Source organism: Onychostoma macrolepis, chromosome 07 (genome assembly GCF_012432095.1).
Source record: "Onychostoma macrolepis isolate SWU-2019 chromosome 07, ASM1243209v1, whole genome shotgun sequence".
Taxonomy (NCBI): Eukaryota; Metazoa; Chordata; class Actinopteri; order Cypriniformes; family Cyprinidae; genus Onychostoma; species Onychostoma macrolepis.
The window spans coordinates 312,079-327,811 of record NC_081161.1 but is presented as its reverse complement, the minus strand read 5'-3'; the positions used below and the strand labels follow the sequence as shown (position 1 = coordinate 327,811).

General features: G+C 40.3%; 5 protein-coding genes across 5 annotated transcripts; all 5 read left to right on the top strand.

The window, feature by feature from the left end:
- Nucleotides 1-6,361: 6,361 nt before the first annotated feature.
- Nucleotides 6,362-7,169, top strand: LOC131543507 (histone H1-like). The gene has a single exon (XM_058780893.1). The coding sequence runs from the start codon at nt 6,374-6,376 to the stop codon at nt 7,004-7,006; it is 633 nt and encodes a 210-aa protein (XP_058636876.1). The 5' UTR covers nt 6,362-6,373; the 3' UTR covers nt 7,007-7,169.
- Nucleotides 7,170-8,046: 877 nt separating this feature from the next.
- LOC131543485 (histone H2A-like) lies at nt 8,047-8,502 on the top strand. Its single transcript, XM_058780869.1, has one exon. It carries the CDS (start codon nt 8,068-8,070, stop codon nt 8,452-8,454), a length of 387 nt encoding a protein of 128 aa, XP_058636852.1. The 5' UTR covers nt 8,047-8,067; the 3' UTR covers nt 8,455-8,502.
- Nucleotides 8,503-10,104: 1,602 nt separating this feature from the next.
- On the top strand, nt 10,105-10,584 carry LOC131543478 (histone H3). The gene has a single exon (XM_058780861.1). It carries the CDS (start codon nt 10,130-10,132, stop codon nt 10,538-10,540), a length of 411 nt encoding a protein of 136 aa, XP_058636844.1. The 5' UTR covers nt 10,105-10,129; the 3' UTR covers nt 10,541-10,584.
- Nucleotides 10,585-13,876: 3,292 nt separating this feature from the next.
- Nucleotides 13,877-14,254, top strand: LOC131543503 (histone H4). The gene has a single exon (XM_058780889.1). It carries the CDS (start codon nt 13,899-13,901, stop codon nt 14,208-14,210), a length of 312 nt encoding a protein of 103 aa, XP_058636872.1. The 5' UTR covers nt 13,877-13,898; the 3' UTR covers nt 14,211-14,254.
- A 779-nt stretch (nt 14,255-15,033) lies between these two features.
- Nucleotides 15,034-15,489, top strand: LOC131543496 (histone H2B 1/2-like). Its single transcript, XM_058780881.1, has one exon. It carries the CDS (start codon nt 15,067-15,069, stop codon nt 15,439-15,441), a length of 375 nt encoding a protein of 124 aa, XP_058636864.1. The 5' UTR covers nt 15,034-15,066; the 3' UTR covers nt 15,442-15,489.
- The last annotated feature ends 244 nt before the right edge of the window (nt 15,490-15,733 follow it).

Genomic DNA, 15,733 nt, shown 5'->3' with positions numbered 1-15,733 from the left:
AACTCAAATCAAAGTAAAACCATAGCCTCATCTTCGCATGTGCATGGCGGTAATGAGCTTTATCGCGTTCCAATATGCCTGTTAAATGAAGAAGAGTCTCTACTCAGTTTACTTTATTTGCCTATTTTAAAACATACTAGGATAAATCTCTCCAAAACAGAAAGAATCAACAGGTAGACTATCTTACCATGTCAGTTTATTTAATGTTTTACACAAATGACTGTAAAAATAACAACGGATGGTACAGATGTACATCGGTATACACAGCTGAGATGACAGCAATTCTAATGGCACTAGAGTGGGTTTATGAAGTTAGACCTGATAAAGTAATAATATGCTCTGGTTCAGTGGCAGTTCTTGGGAGTTTACAATCATTGGAAACAAATAAAACTGATACCTTAACAGAAATCATGATCAGGTTATACAGTTTACGACAGATGGGAATAATAATTTGATTTGTGTGGGCACCAGTACATATGGGAATTCAAGGTAATGAGGAAGCAGATAAAATAGCCAAAGAATCATTAAAAATGAAAGAACCAAATATAAACATCCCACTCAGTAGATCAGAAGGAAAACATTTTATTTTAGAAGCATGTAATAGGAAATGGCAGACAGTTTGGGATTCATGTCATACGGGTCGGCACTATTACAAGGTTCAAAAAACCATAAAGAAAGCAAAATAATTCACAACTTAAGTAGAAGAGAACAAGTTATGTTCACACGTTTACGAACAGGACATTCAAACCTAAATCATACTTTATGCATTATAGGGAAGCATAACACAGGATTATGTGATGTATGTTTAATAGAGGAATCTGTAGAACATGTTTTGAAGAAATGTAAGACTTATGAAAAAGAAAGGAGGATTCTTAAGGAAGTATTACAAGCAGTAGGGTGCCAGGAATTAACTTTAACAGTTTATTAAATGATGGTCCAAATTTAGGAAAACAAATAAATGCAGTCATGAGATTTATTAAGAATAGTGGGTTATATAATAGGATATGGGAGTATTTAGTTCATTCTGTTCACACTCCATCACAGTAAGTGGCGGTATGCACCTTTGAAGTTAGTTCACAACCCGCCATAAAACCAAAAGAAGAAGAAGAATTTGGAAGTTCGTGTTAACGCGAAAACCCTCCAAGTCACGCAGGAGTGGCAATACAGTATATTAAACAGAAGACTGATCGTAACACTATATACTGTGCATCTACAATCACCATTGATGGGATGGATATTTCTACTGGGGATTTTTTCCTTCTGGATTTGAAGAAGGTTTACCTCAGTTTTGTAAAATTGAGTCAATCCTCCTTGTGAATGATCATGGCCTTCCTGTGCAGGGAGCACACGTCCCATTATATTGAACATCTAAGAGCCTTTAATTTGTGTTTAGGTGATTTGTCTGTTAAAAAAATAACAGATTTAAAGGGGTCATATAATGGTACGTGCACTTTTACAAGTTGATTGTACTGAAATGTGTGTTCGCAGTGCCTGTACACAACCATCATAAAATGATAAAAATCCATCCAGTGTTTTTTTTTTAATCTCCTTATTTGTTTTACCCTGTCTCAAATCAAGCCGTTCGACCGTGTGACGTCACACGGTCGGACGCCCCCCCACGATGGTTGATTGACAGCAGTGTTTCAACACAGACCCGCCCTTGCTCGTGAGCGAGCTGTCAATCATAGTCCGCGCGTCATTGTTGATATATGCTGGAGCTGTCTATGAGCAGAATGGCGTCTAAGCGATTGTGGTGTTCTGTTCTCGGGTGCAATAATGAACACAGCAGTCATTTTGATGTTCCTAAGTCCGAACCGCTGAAGACACAGTGGCTGAGTTTTGCTTTTGAAGGGAATATTCCCCACGAGCAACGTCAATGTTTTCATGTTTGCGAATCATTTTCACCAGACTGCTTTATAAATGAAGGTCAGTATAAAGCTGGTTTTGCTAAGAAGCTGCTCCTGAAAAAGAATCGGTACCAACTATTCGTGTTCCTGCTGAACCTCCAGAAGAAGTGAGTGTAACGTTTAATTAACCTTTATATTAATCTTTATATTAATCTTTGCAAATCGTTAGCACGCTTCACGATGTATGTGGCTAATGTTTACATTCAGGGTACATGCATGTTTTCTATTCTGACGTTCTCAATATACTTAATAATCCCACGTTTATAATGAACAAAACGTTATGGTTATTGTGTTATTACAAACTGTGTACGCAGGTATTAAAGTTAACATGATAACACTACACTAAGCTTACTTTTGTAGATGGTTTATAACGGTGTCTGTTAAGTAATGTAAAAATTTAAATAAATAAAAACAGTTATAACTGCATGAAAATTAATGGTTTCCGCCCTGAGAGTTGTACCTAACACTGCATAGATAATGTTACGCATCACTGACAAGCCTACATTTACCGAATTTATTTTTCATGACCATTAGCTGTAACATCAATCTGTCAATGAACTAACGTATCAGTAAACACATAGCGTTCAGATCTCACTACTCTACCTGACAGTACACACAAAAATAGATAAAAGTGACATTACGTTAACCAACCATTCAGAAACGTCCGTTCGAGCCTTAATTGTCGAACTTCTTGGGCCGTCATCCTGTTCCGGTCCGACTCGGTTTGAATTGATACGGTTGCACAGTATCCTCAGAGACTCCGCTGCCATTCTTCAAAATATACCCTCAACTGTTGTCAAGGCAACACTCCAGGTGTGTTGTGTCAAAACGCCCCACAGAACAGAGGCGGGCGAGCAAAGCTCATTAGCATTTAAAACACACGCACTAAAGCGGTGTGCTGAAAACAGAGCTGTTTTTGAGCAGGTAAAATGAGTGTTTTCTTACAATACTAATGAGAATTTTTAATTAAAGTATATTACAAACTTTCAATTTAGACCCTAAAGAATCATATTAGCTTGTACAAAAATGGCATTATATGACCCCTTTAATTCATCTCCTGTTAAATTTGTTTTGTTCTGATATTGACTTCTTTGATTATTTCGTCAATAAGACTGTTAAGCAAAATAAAATAAAGTATGTTACATGTTTAAAATACTATGAAACAATCTTCAATCCTCCGGTACTTTCCCAGCCAACATTTCCATGTGGACCCCATGTGGGTTTTTGATGGGCTGTCACTTGAGCCCTGCATGGGCAACCCAAATGGGACCCATACAATTTTGTCCATCGACTCCACTTGGGCCCCATGTGTGTTAGTCCATAGGGCCACATGATGGGTTCATAGTGGGCTCTAAGTGGGGCCCATGTAGATTTTCATTATATGGGCCCACATGGGTCCCAAATGGGTTTTATTAATTGGGGCCAAGGTAGGCCACATACAGAACCCTTATGGGGCCCAAATGAGTGACCACACTGAACCCACAAATAGCCCATATATTGGGTTTGTGTGGGACCACAGTGGGTCAGAACTGGGCCCCATTTATATTTCTTTATTAATTCCTCCGGATAAAATTAATGTGCTAATATGCAATAAAACTCTAAATTACAATGTTTTTGAATCTAATATCAGTTGACTTTATGTGGTGCTCAACACATTTTAAATTACATGTTAACATATTTCAACTGTTAATAAAATGACTTCAACTCATTTGTTTTATTGGGTAATACAAAATAAAACAAAACCGGATAAAAACTGGATAAAAATACTTGAACAGGACAGGATGAAATGGGCTTGTGCAGACTTCTCAGCTTCATACCTAAAAAGGCAATTATTTTAAAATACTAATAAAACACTGACGAGCATTAAAAAGCATGCATAGTTATAATTAAGCCGTGCCAGTACTTCATATTTCTGCCTAAGTGACAAAACTGTCACTTAAAGGGATAGTTGTACTACTAAAGGTAATATGAGCAAGTTAAAAGTGACACTGTTCAGTTTAGAAATGTAATTATGTTCCAGAAGCTATTTTTGTTGCGAGACAGCCAACAACGCAACGCAGTTTGATTTCAAAAGAGTGTATAACCGTAAAATGTTTATCGTCAAATTAACAGTAATTTACTGGCAACAATTATCCAGTAGTTGCAGTATTTCATACCACAGTAAAATTACTGTGAAACTAAGTACAGTAGTTTTTAGTGTACTATTATTTTTTATTTTATTTTGTTATATATTCAGTAATACAAGTTATTGCTTCACACCAACAGCTTTATTCACGAGTCATCTTTTATTTTTCACAGCTGAACTTCAATAACACAGAATTACCAGCATATTAACCATATTTCATCAGTGAACATAGCCTACAAGTAAAATCACAGATAACACATTGTGCCGGTGGAAAATAAATGTGTAAATATAAAAATATAAGTTTGAAGAGTTAATGTACTTAATAAGACTATACAACAATAATCAGAGAACACATATCATCTCAAAACATTTAAAATGGTCTTCTTTATGACCTAATATCGATAGTATCGATACCAACGTTGGTATCGGTATCGGATCGATACTAGCCTGATTAGATCTATACTTTAGGTTAATTTTCTCTCCTCTACACTTAATATATTGCTTAATACATTCAACAAAGAATAGACATGTCTGTGTGTTTATGTACCGCTCTTTTCACGTCTCGTATGCAAACATTACTGTCCTCCCCTGCTTTAGTGTTTTGTTACCTGACTCAGCGGCTCCAAGCGCAAGCGGATATTATAGCTAAAGCGAGAGATCGAACGGTAGAAGTTAGCTTTTTTTCATAGACTGAATGTGCGAGACTTCCTTAGGCACGGTAGGGAAATCATGAGAAAAATATGAAAAATAACAGTGCAATAAACGGTAAAATTGTTTGTGCTATCCACCGTAAAAACCTGTTTATAATTAAGACAATTCATTAAAATAATATGGTAAGAAACACCAGTTTGCAATACCCAGAAAGCAGCAAAATTAGCTGTTTTGTACAGTTAAAAATTGCTGGAAGTGGACGAGACTGGAAGCCAGACCTATTACATTTACCGAATTTGGCCTTTTTATACAGTATTACTGTCTTCAACCATTAAGCCACGTTGTTGTTTTTCCTTTATAAAGGTTTTCTATCAGATGAAAACACTTAACATGCGCGCACTTTGCGTTCATATATAGTTTGCATCATCAGTACTGAGTTTCTTAATGCATTAGGTCACGTTAATTGTATTTTATTTTTTTCTTTATAACTCTTTTCCATGGGAGGAAAATGATTAACACGAAACTTTACACATTGCTTTCATATTCTGGGCTCCTCTGCTTGCAAACAATATCGACATAGCTTTAAGGTGAATGTAATATTTTAATCATATCAACATAAGTTATTGTTCATTTTCAAAGTGTAATTGGTCATTTAAATGCATGTTATTAAAAAGGAAAAAGTATCGGTATCGGTATCAGTATCACTTGCCCTGTATTTACTTGGTATCGGATCGATACCAACATTTGCAGTATCTCACACCCCTATAGTAGCAACCATTGTTGTTGTTGTTGTTGTTTTTTCTTCTTCAAATGAGAAGAGAGGCAAGCCAATCATCGCATGACGCAATGACTGCATAACACAAGTGCTTTTAGATTATAAGAAAAAAAAATACCCTTTGAGAAACTTATAAATTAAATAAAATTAGATTATTCATAAAGTAAATGGTACTGGATTGTTATACACAGTACATCATGATATAATCCTCCATGATATAAAAAACACACGAAATACGTAAAATTAAATACATTTATTTAATTAAGGTTAGTTTCCCATAATTGCATAAAAATAAATCAACTGCTTGCCCATATAGCCCAGATAAATCCCATGGACCCCTCATGGACATGTTGGCTGGGTTGAAATATCATTATTTGTTAAAGTTGATTGTGAGCTGCTCAGAAGCCTCCAGATGTTTGTGCTTCAAGCCGCCCAAAACAGCAGCTGTACGAAACACTACACACGCCCTTCACTGATGATCATTTCATTATATTCACTTTCAAACTGTTTCTGAAACACACAGAGGACGATTTTAATCTTTTATCGACTTTTACACTTAAACAAGGCATTAGATTTACACGCGGCTGTGTTCCGTGGCTGATGCTCGGCTTGAGTTTGGTCTGACCGGGGCAAAACAAACATCTCCTCGCCGCGTATTTTAGTCTCCACAGAAAGCCAAGAAGCTCTGCCTGGTGTTCACTGTGTTTCTGCTGCGCTAAACTATTTTAGCACTCGAGTTTAGTCCTTAAATGTAGGGGAAGAAAACACACGCGCGAGGGGCTCGCGGAGGCGCGCAGACACCGAGCGGCGGGTTGAGTCTGTAAGGTTCTCATGTGTTGTTTAAGAGCGCGGCGCCGCGCGAGCGAGACACTCATTGAAGTCAGTGTTTGAAAGCCTGTAAATCCGCTCCGAGAAATGGCAGAAACCGCTCCAGCTGCTGCCGCTCCGCCGGCCAAAGCGCCCAAGAAGGCCGCCGCCAAAGCCAAGAAAGCAGGTCCAGGCGTCGGTGAGCTGATCGTCAAAGCCGTGTCCGCGTCCAAGGAGAGGAGCGGCGTGTCCCTCGCCGCGCTGAAGAAAGCTCTCGCCGCCGGCGGCTACGACGTGGAGAAGAACAACTCCCGCGTCAAGCTCGCCATCAAGAGCCTGGTGACTAAAGGCACCCTGCTGCAGGTCAAAGGGACCGGCGCCTCCGGCTCCTTCAAGATCAGCAAGAAGCAAGCCGAGACCAAGAAGAAAGCGGCTCCTAAAGCCAAGAAGCCCGCGGCCAAGAAACCCGCTGCTGCCAAGAAGCCCAAGAGCGCAGCGGCGAAGAAGCCCGCCGCGAAGAAATCGCCCAAGAAGCCCAAGAAACCCGCCGCAGCCGCCGCTAAGAAGCCGACGAAGAGCCCCAAGAAGGCGAAGAAGCCAGCGACGCCCAAGAAAGCAGCCAAGAGCCCCAAAAAGGCCAAGACTGCCAAACCCAAGACGGCGAAGCCTAAAGCTGCTAAACCTAAAGCTGCAAAGCCTAAAGCTGCTAAACCTAAAAAAGCAGCTCCCAAGAAGAAATAAACATCTTCTGTTTTATTCCCCAAAGGCTCTTTTAAGAGCCACACACAGACTCTAAAGAAAGAGCAAAATAAAGACCTGCACTTTGGCTCTTAGTGGAAGAAACAACAAAACATTAGCTTCTCTTATCTTTATGATTCTATCTGTCTGTATTCTTATTATACAATTTAACAAGGAAAATAATAATAAAATAACACTAGCTTGCTCTATTATTACTATTATATGGTTTTCTTTATTTTTTTTTATGTAATAAAAACAAAAAAAGACCTTGCTATGTATACTAACAGACTTGTTATAACACTTGCATATTATTGCTCTTTTGTTGATTGTCTAACATGGCTACTGTACAACTATTTCTATAAACATATTATTGCATTATTGATATTTTCCTTAGACTATACATTGCTTAATAATATTGTACACGACTGTATTTATTATACTGTTCTTCGTTGTTGCTGTTCATACTGTACATATAACCCTACACAGCTCTCATATTCATATTCTGTACATACTCTGCTTAATATTGTATATAACTCCACTGTACATACTGTAAGTTTTAGTTTCACTTAATCTGCACTAATCTGTGTATAAAATACTATATTCTTGCACTTCTGGTTAGATGCTAACTGTGTTTCATTAGCTCTGTACTCGCGCTCTGCATAATGACAATAAAGTTAAATCTAATCTAATTTAGAAAAATACTTATTCGTGCTTATTTATATAAACAGCTTCAATGGATCACCGATCTAAATTGAATTAGGTTAAAAACAACATTAAGTAATGCTTTTTGCATTGATATATGTTTTTAAACTTATTCAGCACCCCATCACGATTTATTTAATATTATCTGTCGTGTGTGTTTAGTCTAAATGCAGCACACTCCGGCCGCCTGCTGTGGAGGCGTGGCTTTGGCGGTTTGTGTTGGAGGGAAGTTCAGTGATTGGTTTAAATCTTACAAAGTTCTAAACCAATGAGCGACTGGCACGCTCCTTTAAAATCAGAAGAGCGGGACTCACGGCTTCATTATTTCTGTTAATCAAACGCTGAGATTTCAGTAATCGACAATGAGCGGCAGAGGAAAAACCGGCGGCAAAGCGAGAGCGAAGGCCAAGACTCGGTCGTCCAGGGCAGGGCTGCAGTTCCCCGTCGGTCGCGTTCACAGGCTTCTCCGCAAAGGTAACTACGCAGTGCGCGTCGGTGCCGGTGCTCCCGTCTATCTGGCGGCTGTGCTCGAGTATCTCACCGCTGAGATCCTGGAGCTGGCTGGAAACGCCGCGAGGGACAACAAGAAGACCCGCATCATCCCCCGTCACCTGCAGCTGGCGGTGCGCAACGACGAGGAGCTGAACAAACTCCTGGGCGGAGTGACCATCGCTCAGGGCGGCGTGCTGCCCAACATCCAGGCCGTGCTGCTGCCCAAGAAGACCGAGAAACCCGCCAAAGCCAAGTAAACGAGTCCGGTCTCCTTCTCCAACACAAAGGCTCTTTTCAGAGCCACACACTTCATCTGACAGAGAGCGCTTTTCTTTTAGATTAGTTTACTCTTTAACAAACTTTAAAATAAAAACGAAACATCAACCGAATAATTACACTAATAATGTGGGGAGTTACACATACAATCAACAGCTGGAAATTATTTTTACACAAAACAAATTCATAAAATGTTAGTGGGAAAACTACAAGGAGTCTATTAGTATGTGTTTGTGGTGTAAAAGTTGGGTTCCGTGACATATTAGTGTTGAAGTTGACTGTTGCTGTTCAGGTAAGTTATCCTTAATGTATGCTTCTGGGGTTTGGGCTTCGATTCTCAACACAAAACACTAGACAACCAAACAACATATGTAGGCTTTTACTTGAGTTTCTGACAATGTTTTATTTAATGTCAAAAAATGATCCATTTATAAAGATCTTAAATGTTATCAATTAGTCTTTTTTAAATATTTATTAATTTAAATGAATTATGTAAAAATCATTTGAAATGAGTGAATGAAGACTTGTTTTCATCCAAAGTTTTTGACATCAAACACATAATGGCATGTAACGCATACAATATAATCTATATTAGAAGCGTAACATTAGTTCTAAAAGTCAGTTACTGGTTTTGATTGAGGCTGCCACAACATCAGTCTATACCCAGACTATACGATTCTATCCCAATGCTTTCATTATTTGATGTTTGCAATACTGTGTAGACCGTTTGTGAAGCTGTTTCAGACAAAGCTTGCGTGATGAGCTGCTCTTTCTGGATCAGAGACTGTGCCGAAGCAGGTTTATATGTTCCAATATGATTGTGATTTCAAAGGTTTAATAGACATAGCGGGTATGATCATTTAGGAATAAGATTGTGTTTGAATAGAGATTGCTATCTTTTAAAGGTTTCTCGTGCATACACATGTAGCCTGTCATATTTGTACAGACCTCAAAAGTAACCCGGGCCCAGGCTCAAAAGTGATCCATGTGCTCAGGCAAATATGTTGCTGAGAAATGTGTGTTTGGATCAGATAAAGATAAACCTTTATATATTGCACATTTTTTCACTGCTGCCTTGTGGATTAAGTTTAAAAAAGAGCCCACGTAAGCTTTGTTGCTCACAGTGACTGTGTGAGGATCCTGATGAAACACTGAGATGGAGCATCTGTTCTGTAAGACAAAAGTACAGTGCGTTCAGGCTTTCATGAGAAATGTAATGTATAAGTTTACTTGCTGGTTGGATGATTCACAGCATGTTATTATAATGTTGTCAAATCCTAGGCTTACTTTATACACTATCAGTCACCAACGAAAAAGCATTGGTATAACTGCCTTTTTTAATGTTATTGTATTGTTTGTATTTTGCTAAAGGATCTTGATTCTGGAAATAAAGTTGTATGAATGAAAGACCAAAGTAATAAACACAACAGAACAAAGCATTTTAAGCGGGAAACACGAACAGCCCGGTTTAAAACAGAAGCTGCGCAGTCATTGGCTAGCAGTCATGAGCAGACGTCACACATCAGCCAATCACAAGCCTCTGCACCTTCATGACATCATAAGCTCGTGTCCGTATGAGGGTTTAAAAGCAGACGCGGAACAGAGAGCAGTATATTCTCTACGTGCTCGGAACAGAGGAAGAGGTTAATCTTCGCGATGGCAAGAACCAAGCAGACGGCTCGTAAATCCACCGGCGGCAAAGCCCCGAGGAAGCAGCTCGCTACTAAAGCCGCCCGGAAGAGCGCCCCAGCCACCGGCGGCGTCAAGAAGCCCCACCGTTACAGGCCCGGGACCGTGGCTCTCCGAGAGATCCGCCGTTATCAGAAGTCCACCGAGCTGCTGATCCGCAAACTGCCTTTCCAGCGCTTGGTGCGAGAAATCGCGCAGGATTTCAAGACGGACCTGCGCTTCCAGAGCTCCGCCGTCATGGCCCTGCAGGAGGCCAGCGAGGCTTATTTGGTCGGTCTGTTTGAGGACACCAACCTGTGCGCCATCCACGCCAAGAGAGTCACCATCATGCCCAAAGACATCCAGCTGGCGCGCCGCATCCGCGGAGAGCGCGCTTAAACCCGCCGCTGCAGCCGCACCCCAACGGCTCTTTTAAGAGCCACCGACACCGCACTGAACGAGACCGTTTCCACTGTAATGATGACTATAACAGATAGGAAGTTCTTGCTTTTTATCAAATTGTTCTGCTTTATCAAGTTTCCCTTCACTACAAAGGATACACAAGCAAAACCAGATTTGTCAATCGCTGTTTTGCAATGACACGCAATTCTCTAAGTTACCTATATAAAAACAAATACTAATATACACGTGTATATGATACATGGAAGTGTAATTATATAAATATCACGTTAATATTATTGTGTTTTATATTTAAATTTATATATATATATATATATATATATATACAGTGAGGAAAATAAGTATTTGAACACCCTGCTATTTTGCAAGTTCTCCCACTTAGAAATCATGGAGGGGTCTGAAATTGTCATCGTAGGTGCATGTCCACTGTGAGAGACATAATCTAAAAAAACAAATCCAGAAATCACAATGTATGATTTTTTAACTATTTATTTGTATGATACAGCTGCAAATAAGTATTTGAACACCTGTCTATCAGCTAGAATTCTGGGCCCGGTTGCATGAAAGCCCTTAAGCTAAGAAATCCCTTAGTTATAAGGTTAAGGGAACCCTTAGTGAAACTTGGGTTGCAAGAAAAATCCTAAGGGTCAGCTTAAAGGAACCTTAAGGTTGTCATTAAATATTCCCCTTAATTATCTAAGTGTTCCTTTAAGCATTGCTACAAAGTCCTCAGTAACTATTTCACCTTGATAAATTTAAGGGACCAAAACAGCTCCCTTAAATCATCTTAATCTCAGTATTTTTAAGATTTTTGAGCTCAAATGTAAGACTTAAGACATTTTTAAGACCTGTACAAATAAAATATCATATAAGCATAGTAGGGCAATGACTATGGTAACATATTAAACTGCAAAAAGACTGTAAATTGCATGACTTACAGGTTTTCACAAAACAAAAAAAATGTATATAATTTAAGAAAATGGATGAGTTGTATTAATTATTATAAACTTAAACAATTATAATTAATCAATTATTAGCCTGCATTAATTAAATAACAATATAAATGTAATGTATGCCTTAACTGTTTAACTTTTTGTAATGCATTATCTTCTTGTCAATCCACCTGTTCACATTTACAACACTGCGTGTTTGCAGCATCAAAACATGGGTTAATTTTCACATTTATTAACATTTCCGTAATTTTTCAGCAGGAGGCGCTTTCACTTTAGAAACAAAGCGGTTTCCTCGGTAACAACTGTACACAAAACAGCGCAGAAACGGGCAGCGCTCGTTTATTTGTTCGTGTTTTAGTTGGTTAGGTTTGTATTTCGTTATGTTCTGTTTATTGTCAGAGATATACATATCTATACAGTTTATTGTGAGATGTAGTAACTATAGCAACCGCGGCGCCCATTGCCGTATGTTGCCAGGAACTACCGTGAAACGCTTAGAATAAACGCTTAGGTAAGTGTGACAGTTAAGATGTTTGTTGCAACGCTCTTAAAGAAATTCCTTGCCTCAGGGATTTTTTTCCCCTCAGGGATACTCCAAAGTCAAATTACTTAAGGACTTTCATGCAACCGGGCCCAGACCCTCAAAGACCTGTTAGTCTGCCTTTAAAATGTCCACCTCCACTCCATTTATTATCCTAAATTAGATGCACCTGTTTGAGGTCGTTAGCTTCATTAAGACACCTGTCCACCCCATACAATCAGTAAGAATCCAACTACTAACATGGCCAAGACCAAAGAGCTGTCCAAAGACACTAGAGACAAATTGTACACCTCCACAAGGCTGGAAAGGGCTACGGGAAATTGCCAAGCAGCTTGGTGAAAAAAGGTCCACTGTTGGAGCAATCATTAGAAAATGGAAGAAGCTAAACATGACTGTCAATCTCCCTCGGACTGGGGCTCCATGCAAGATCTCACCTCGTGGGGTCTCAATGATCCTAAGAAAGGTGAGAAATCAGCCCAGAACTACACGGGAGGAGCTGGTCAATGACCTGAAAAGAGCTGGGACCACCGTTTCCAAGGTTACTGTTGGTAATACACTAAGACGTCATGGTTTGAAATCATGCATGGCACGGAAGGTTCCCCTGCTTAAACCAGCACATGTCCAGCCCGACTTAAGTTTGCCAATGACCATTTGGATGATCCAGAGGAGTCATGGGAGAAAGTCATGTGGTCAGATGAGACCAAAATATAACTTTTTGGTCATAATTCCACTAAACGTGTTTGGAGGAAGAAGAATGATGAGTACCATCCCAAGAACACCATCCCTACTGTGAAGCATGGGGGTGGTAGCATCATGCTTTGGGGGTGTTTTTCTGCACATGGGACAGGGCGACTGCACTGTATTAAGGAGAGGATGACCGGGGCCATGTATTGCGAGATTTTGGGGAACAACCTCCTTCCCTCAGTTAGAGCATTGAAGATGGGTCGAGGCTGGGTCTTCCAACATGACAATGACCCGAAGCACACAGCCAGGATAACCAAGGAGTGGCTCTGTAAGAAGCATATCAAGGTTCTGGCGTGGCCTAGCCAGTCTCCAGACCTAAACCCAATAGAGAATCTTTGGAGGGAGCTCAAACTCTGTGTTTCTCAGCGACAGGCCAGAAACCTGACTGATCTAGAGAAGATCTGTGTGGAGGTGGGCCAAAATCCCTCCTGCAGTGTGTGCAAACCTGCTGAAAAACTACAGGAAACGTGTGACCTCTGTAATTGCAAACAAAGGCTACTGTACCAAATATTAACATTGATTTTCTCAGGTGTTCAAATATTTATTTGCAGCTGTATCATACAAATAAATAGTTAAAAAATCATACATTGTGATTTCTGGATTTTTTTTTTTTAGATTATGTCTCTCACAGTGGACATGCACCTCGATGACAATTTCAGACCCCTCCATGATTTCTAAGTGGGAGAACTTGCAAAATAGCAGGGTGTTCAAATACTTATTTTCCTCACTGTGTGTATATATATATATATATATATATATAAATTGTATTTTTTAAGCTGCGGTGACTAGCTCTCCGTTTACTTTGGTGCACATTTCCGCGGCTCTAGACGATGATGATATGAAAGTCAAAGACGTTACCAAATACATAAATGCACATATTATGCATATATGATCTCATAAATCGTCTTTGTCAAATTAACATGTTAAAATATGAGTGTCAATGTGAAACAGAAGGCAGACATGCTCGGGGGGAGGGCTGTGCACCATGTGACGCGGAGCTGGTTTCAGTTAGGTCCTTTAAGCAAATATAAAAAGCCTCACTGAAGCGTTCATCACACATTCGTTTTCGTTGTTTGATTGAACGAGAAGCATCTGAATCATGTCTGGAAGAGGCAAAGGCGGGAAAGGACTCGGGAAAGGAGGCGCTAAGCGTCACCGGAAAGTGCTGCGCGATAACATCCAGGGAATCACCAAACCCGCCATTCGTCGTCTGGCGCGCCGCGGCGGCGTCAAGCGCATCTCCGGTCTGATCTACGAGGAGACCCGCGGGGTGTTGAAGGTGTTCCTGGAGAACGTTATCCGCGACGCCGTCACCTACACCGAGCACGCCAAGAGAAAGACCGTCACCGCCATGGACGTCGTGTACGCGCTCAAACGACAGGGACGCACCTTGTACGGCTTCGGAGGATAAACGCCTTCAATCAGAACAAACCCAACGGCTCTTTTAAGAGCCACCCACACCGACACAGAAAGAGCTCATGTTGCTGGTTTATGCTGGAGATAGAAATAAAAACAATACGCAATACTAGTTTATAAATCTGTTTTAGAAAATTAAACTAATTTAATGTTGGTGTGTGTATTGTACCGCGAATATACGCGTTTTCATAACGTTGAGCCAGAATCTGATTTTTAAGTTTTTAAAAAAGCTTTTATTACTAAGTTCCTCGAATCTGAAAACACATCTGTTAATAAAGCTCTTACTCATTCTGATCCTGATGTTGGAGCTCGTATAAGTCAGGTGTTTGAGGCACACAATCAAAGCATGTCTTTGTGCGTTATACAGCGTCCTGATTCGCTTTTTTAGCTGGTTCTTTGAATTTAAGTTATTTATAAAAAAAAAAAATGAGATGGCGGTGATACTTGATACAAGTAAAATTGGCGGACAGCAGAGAAAAATAAAGTGTTTAATAATTATTGCTCTTTTCTCCAAATTATTTAAATCGGTCTATAAGGGTTTATATGATATTTGAGGCCCATTTCTTATTAAAAACAAAAAAAAAGAGCGGGAATTAAAACAAAGGAAGCTTAGTCATGGGGGCTGATGTCGCTCAAACGTAGAGCGGTGGGCGGGGCTATCATTTCTCTGCCTGTGATTGGCCCTCGTTCCGCTCGTGGTTCTTCCAGTTGTCCAATCACGGTCGAGTTTATGGGTGTGGTCTGTGGAAACACGCAATCAGAAGCCTCCACATCTCTGTGTAAATTAGCATAGGCGAGTGAATAAACGGCTCTGTGCGGCTCTTTCTAATCATTGTCTCGTCAGCAGCATCATGCCTGAACCAGCGAAGTCCGCGCCTAAGAAGGGCTCCAAGAAGGCCGTCACAAAGACCGCGGGGAAGGGAGGAAAGAAGCGCAGAAAGACCAGGAAGGAGAGCTACGCTATCTACATCTACAAGGTGATGAAGCAGGTTCATCCCGACACCGGGATCTCTTCCAAGGCGATGGGGATCATGAACTCTTTCGTCAACGACATCTTCGAGCGCATCGCCGGTGAAGCGTCTCGTCTCGCTCACTACAACAAGCGCTCCACCATCACTTCCAGAGAGATCCAGACCGCCGTGCGTCTGCTGCTGCCCGGGGAGCTGGCCAAACACGCCGTGTCTGAGGGCACCAAGGCCGTCACCAAGTACACCAGCTCCAAGTAGAGCAGCCTGAGGCTGTTAAACACCCCCAAAGGCTCTTTTAAGAGCCACCCATCTACTCCTTAAAAGAGCATTTAATTCATTTTCAAAGTCTTGAATTTATGTGAGTCTTTTGTTTTGGTTTAGTGAGGTTTCAGAATCAGTAATGGAGTTTGTGTCCTTAACAAGCTTCCACAGCACAAATTAAATGAGCAATCACTTCAAAGTTGGTAGAAAAGTTAAACTCCTTTTGCATTAAATTCGTTCTGTCCAGATGTTTATTTTACAAAAGTTAAGTTGTCAATACACATCTCAT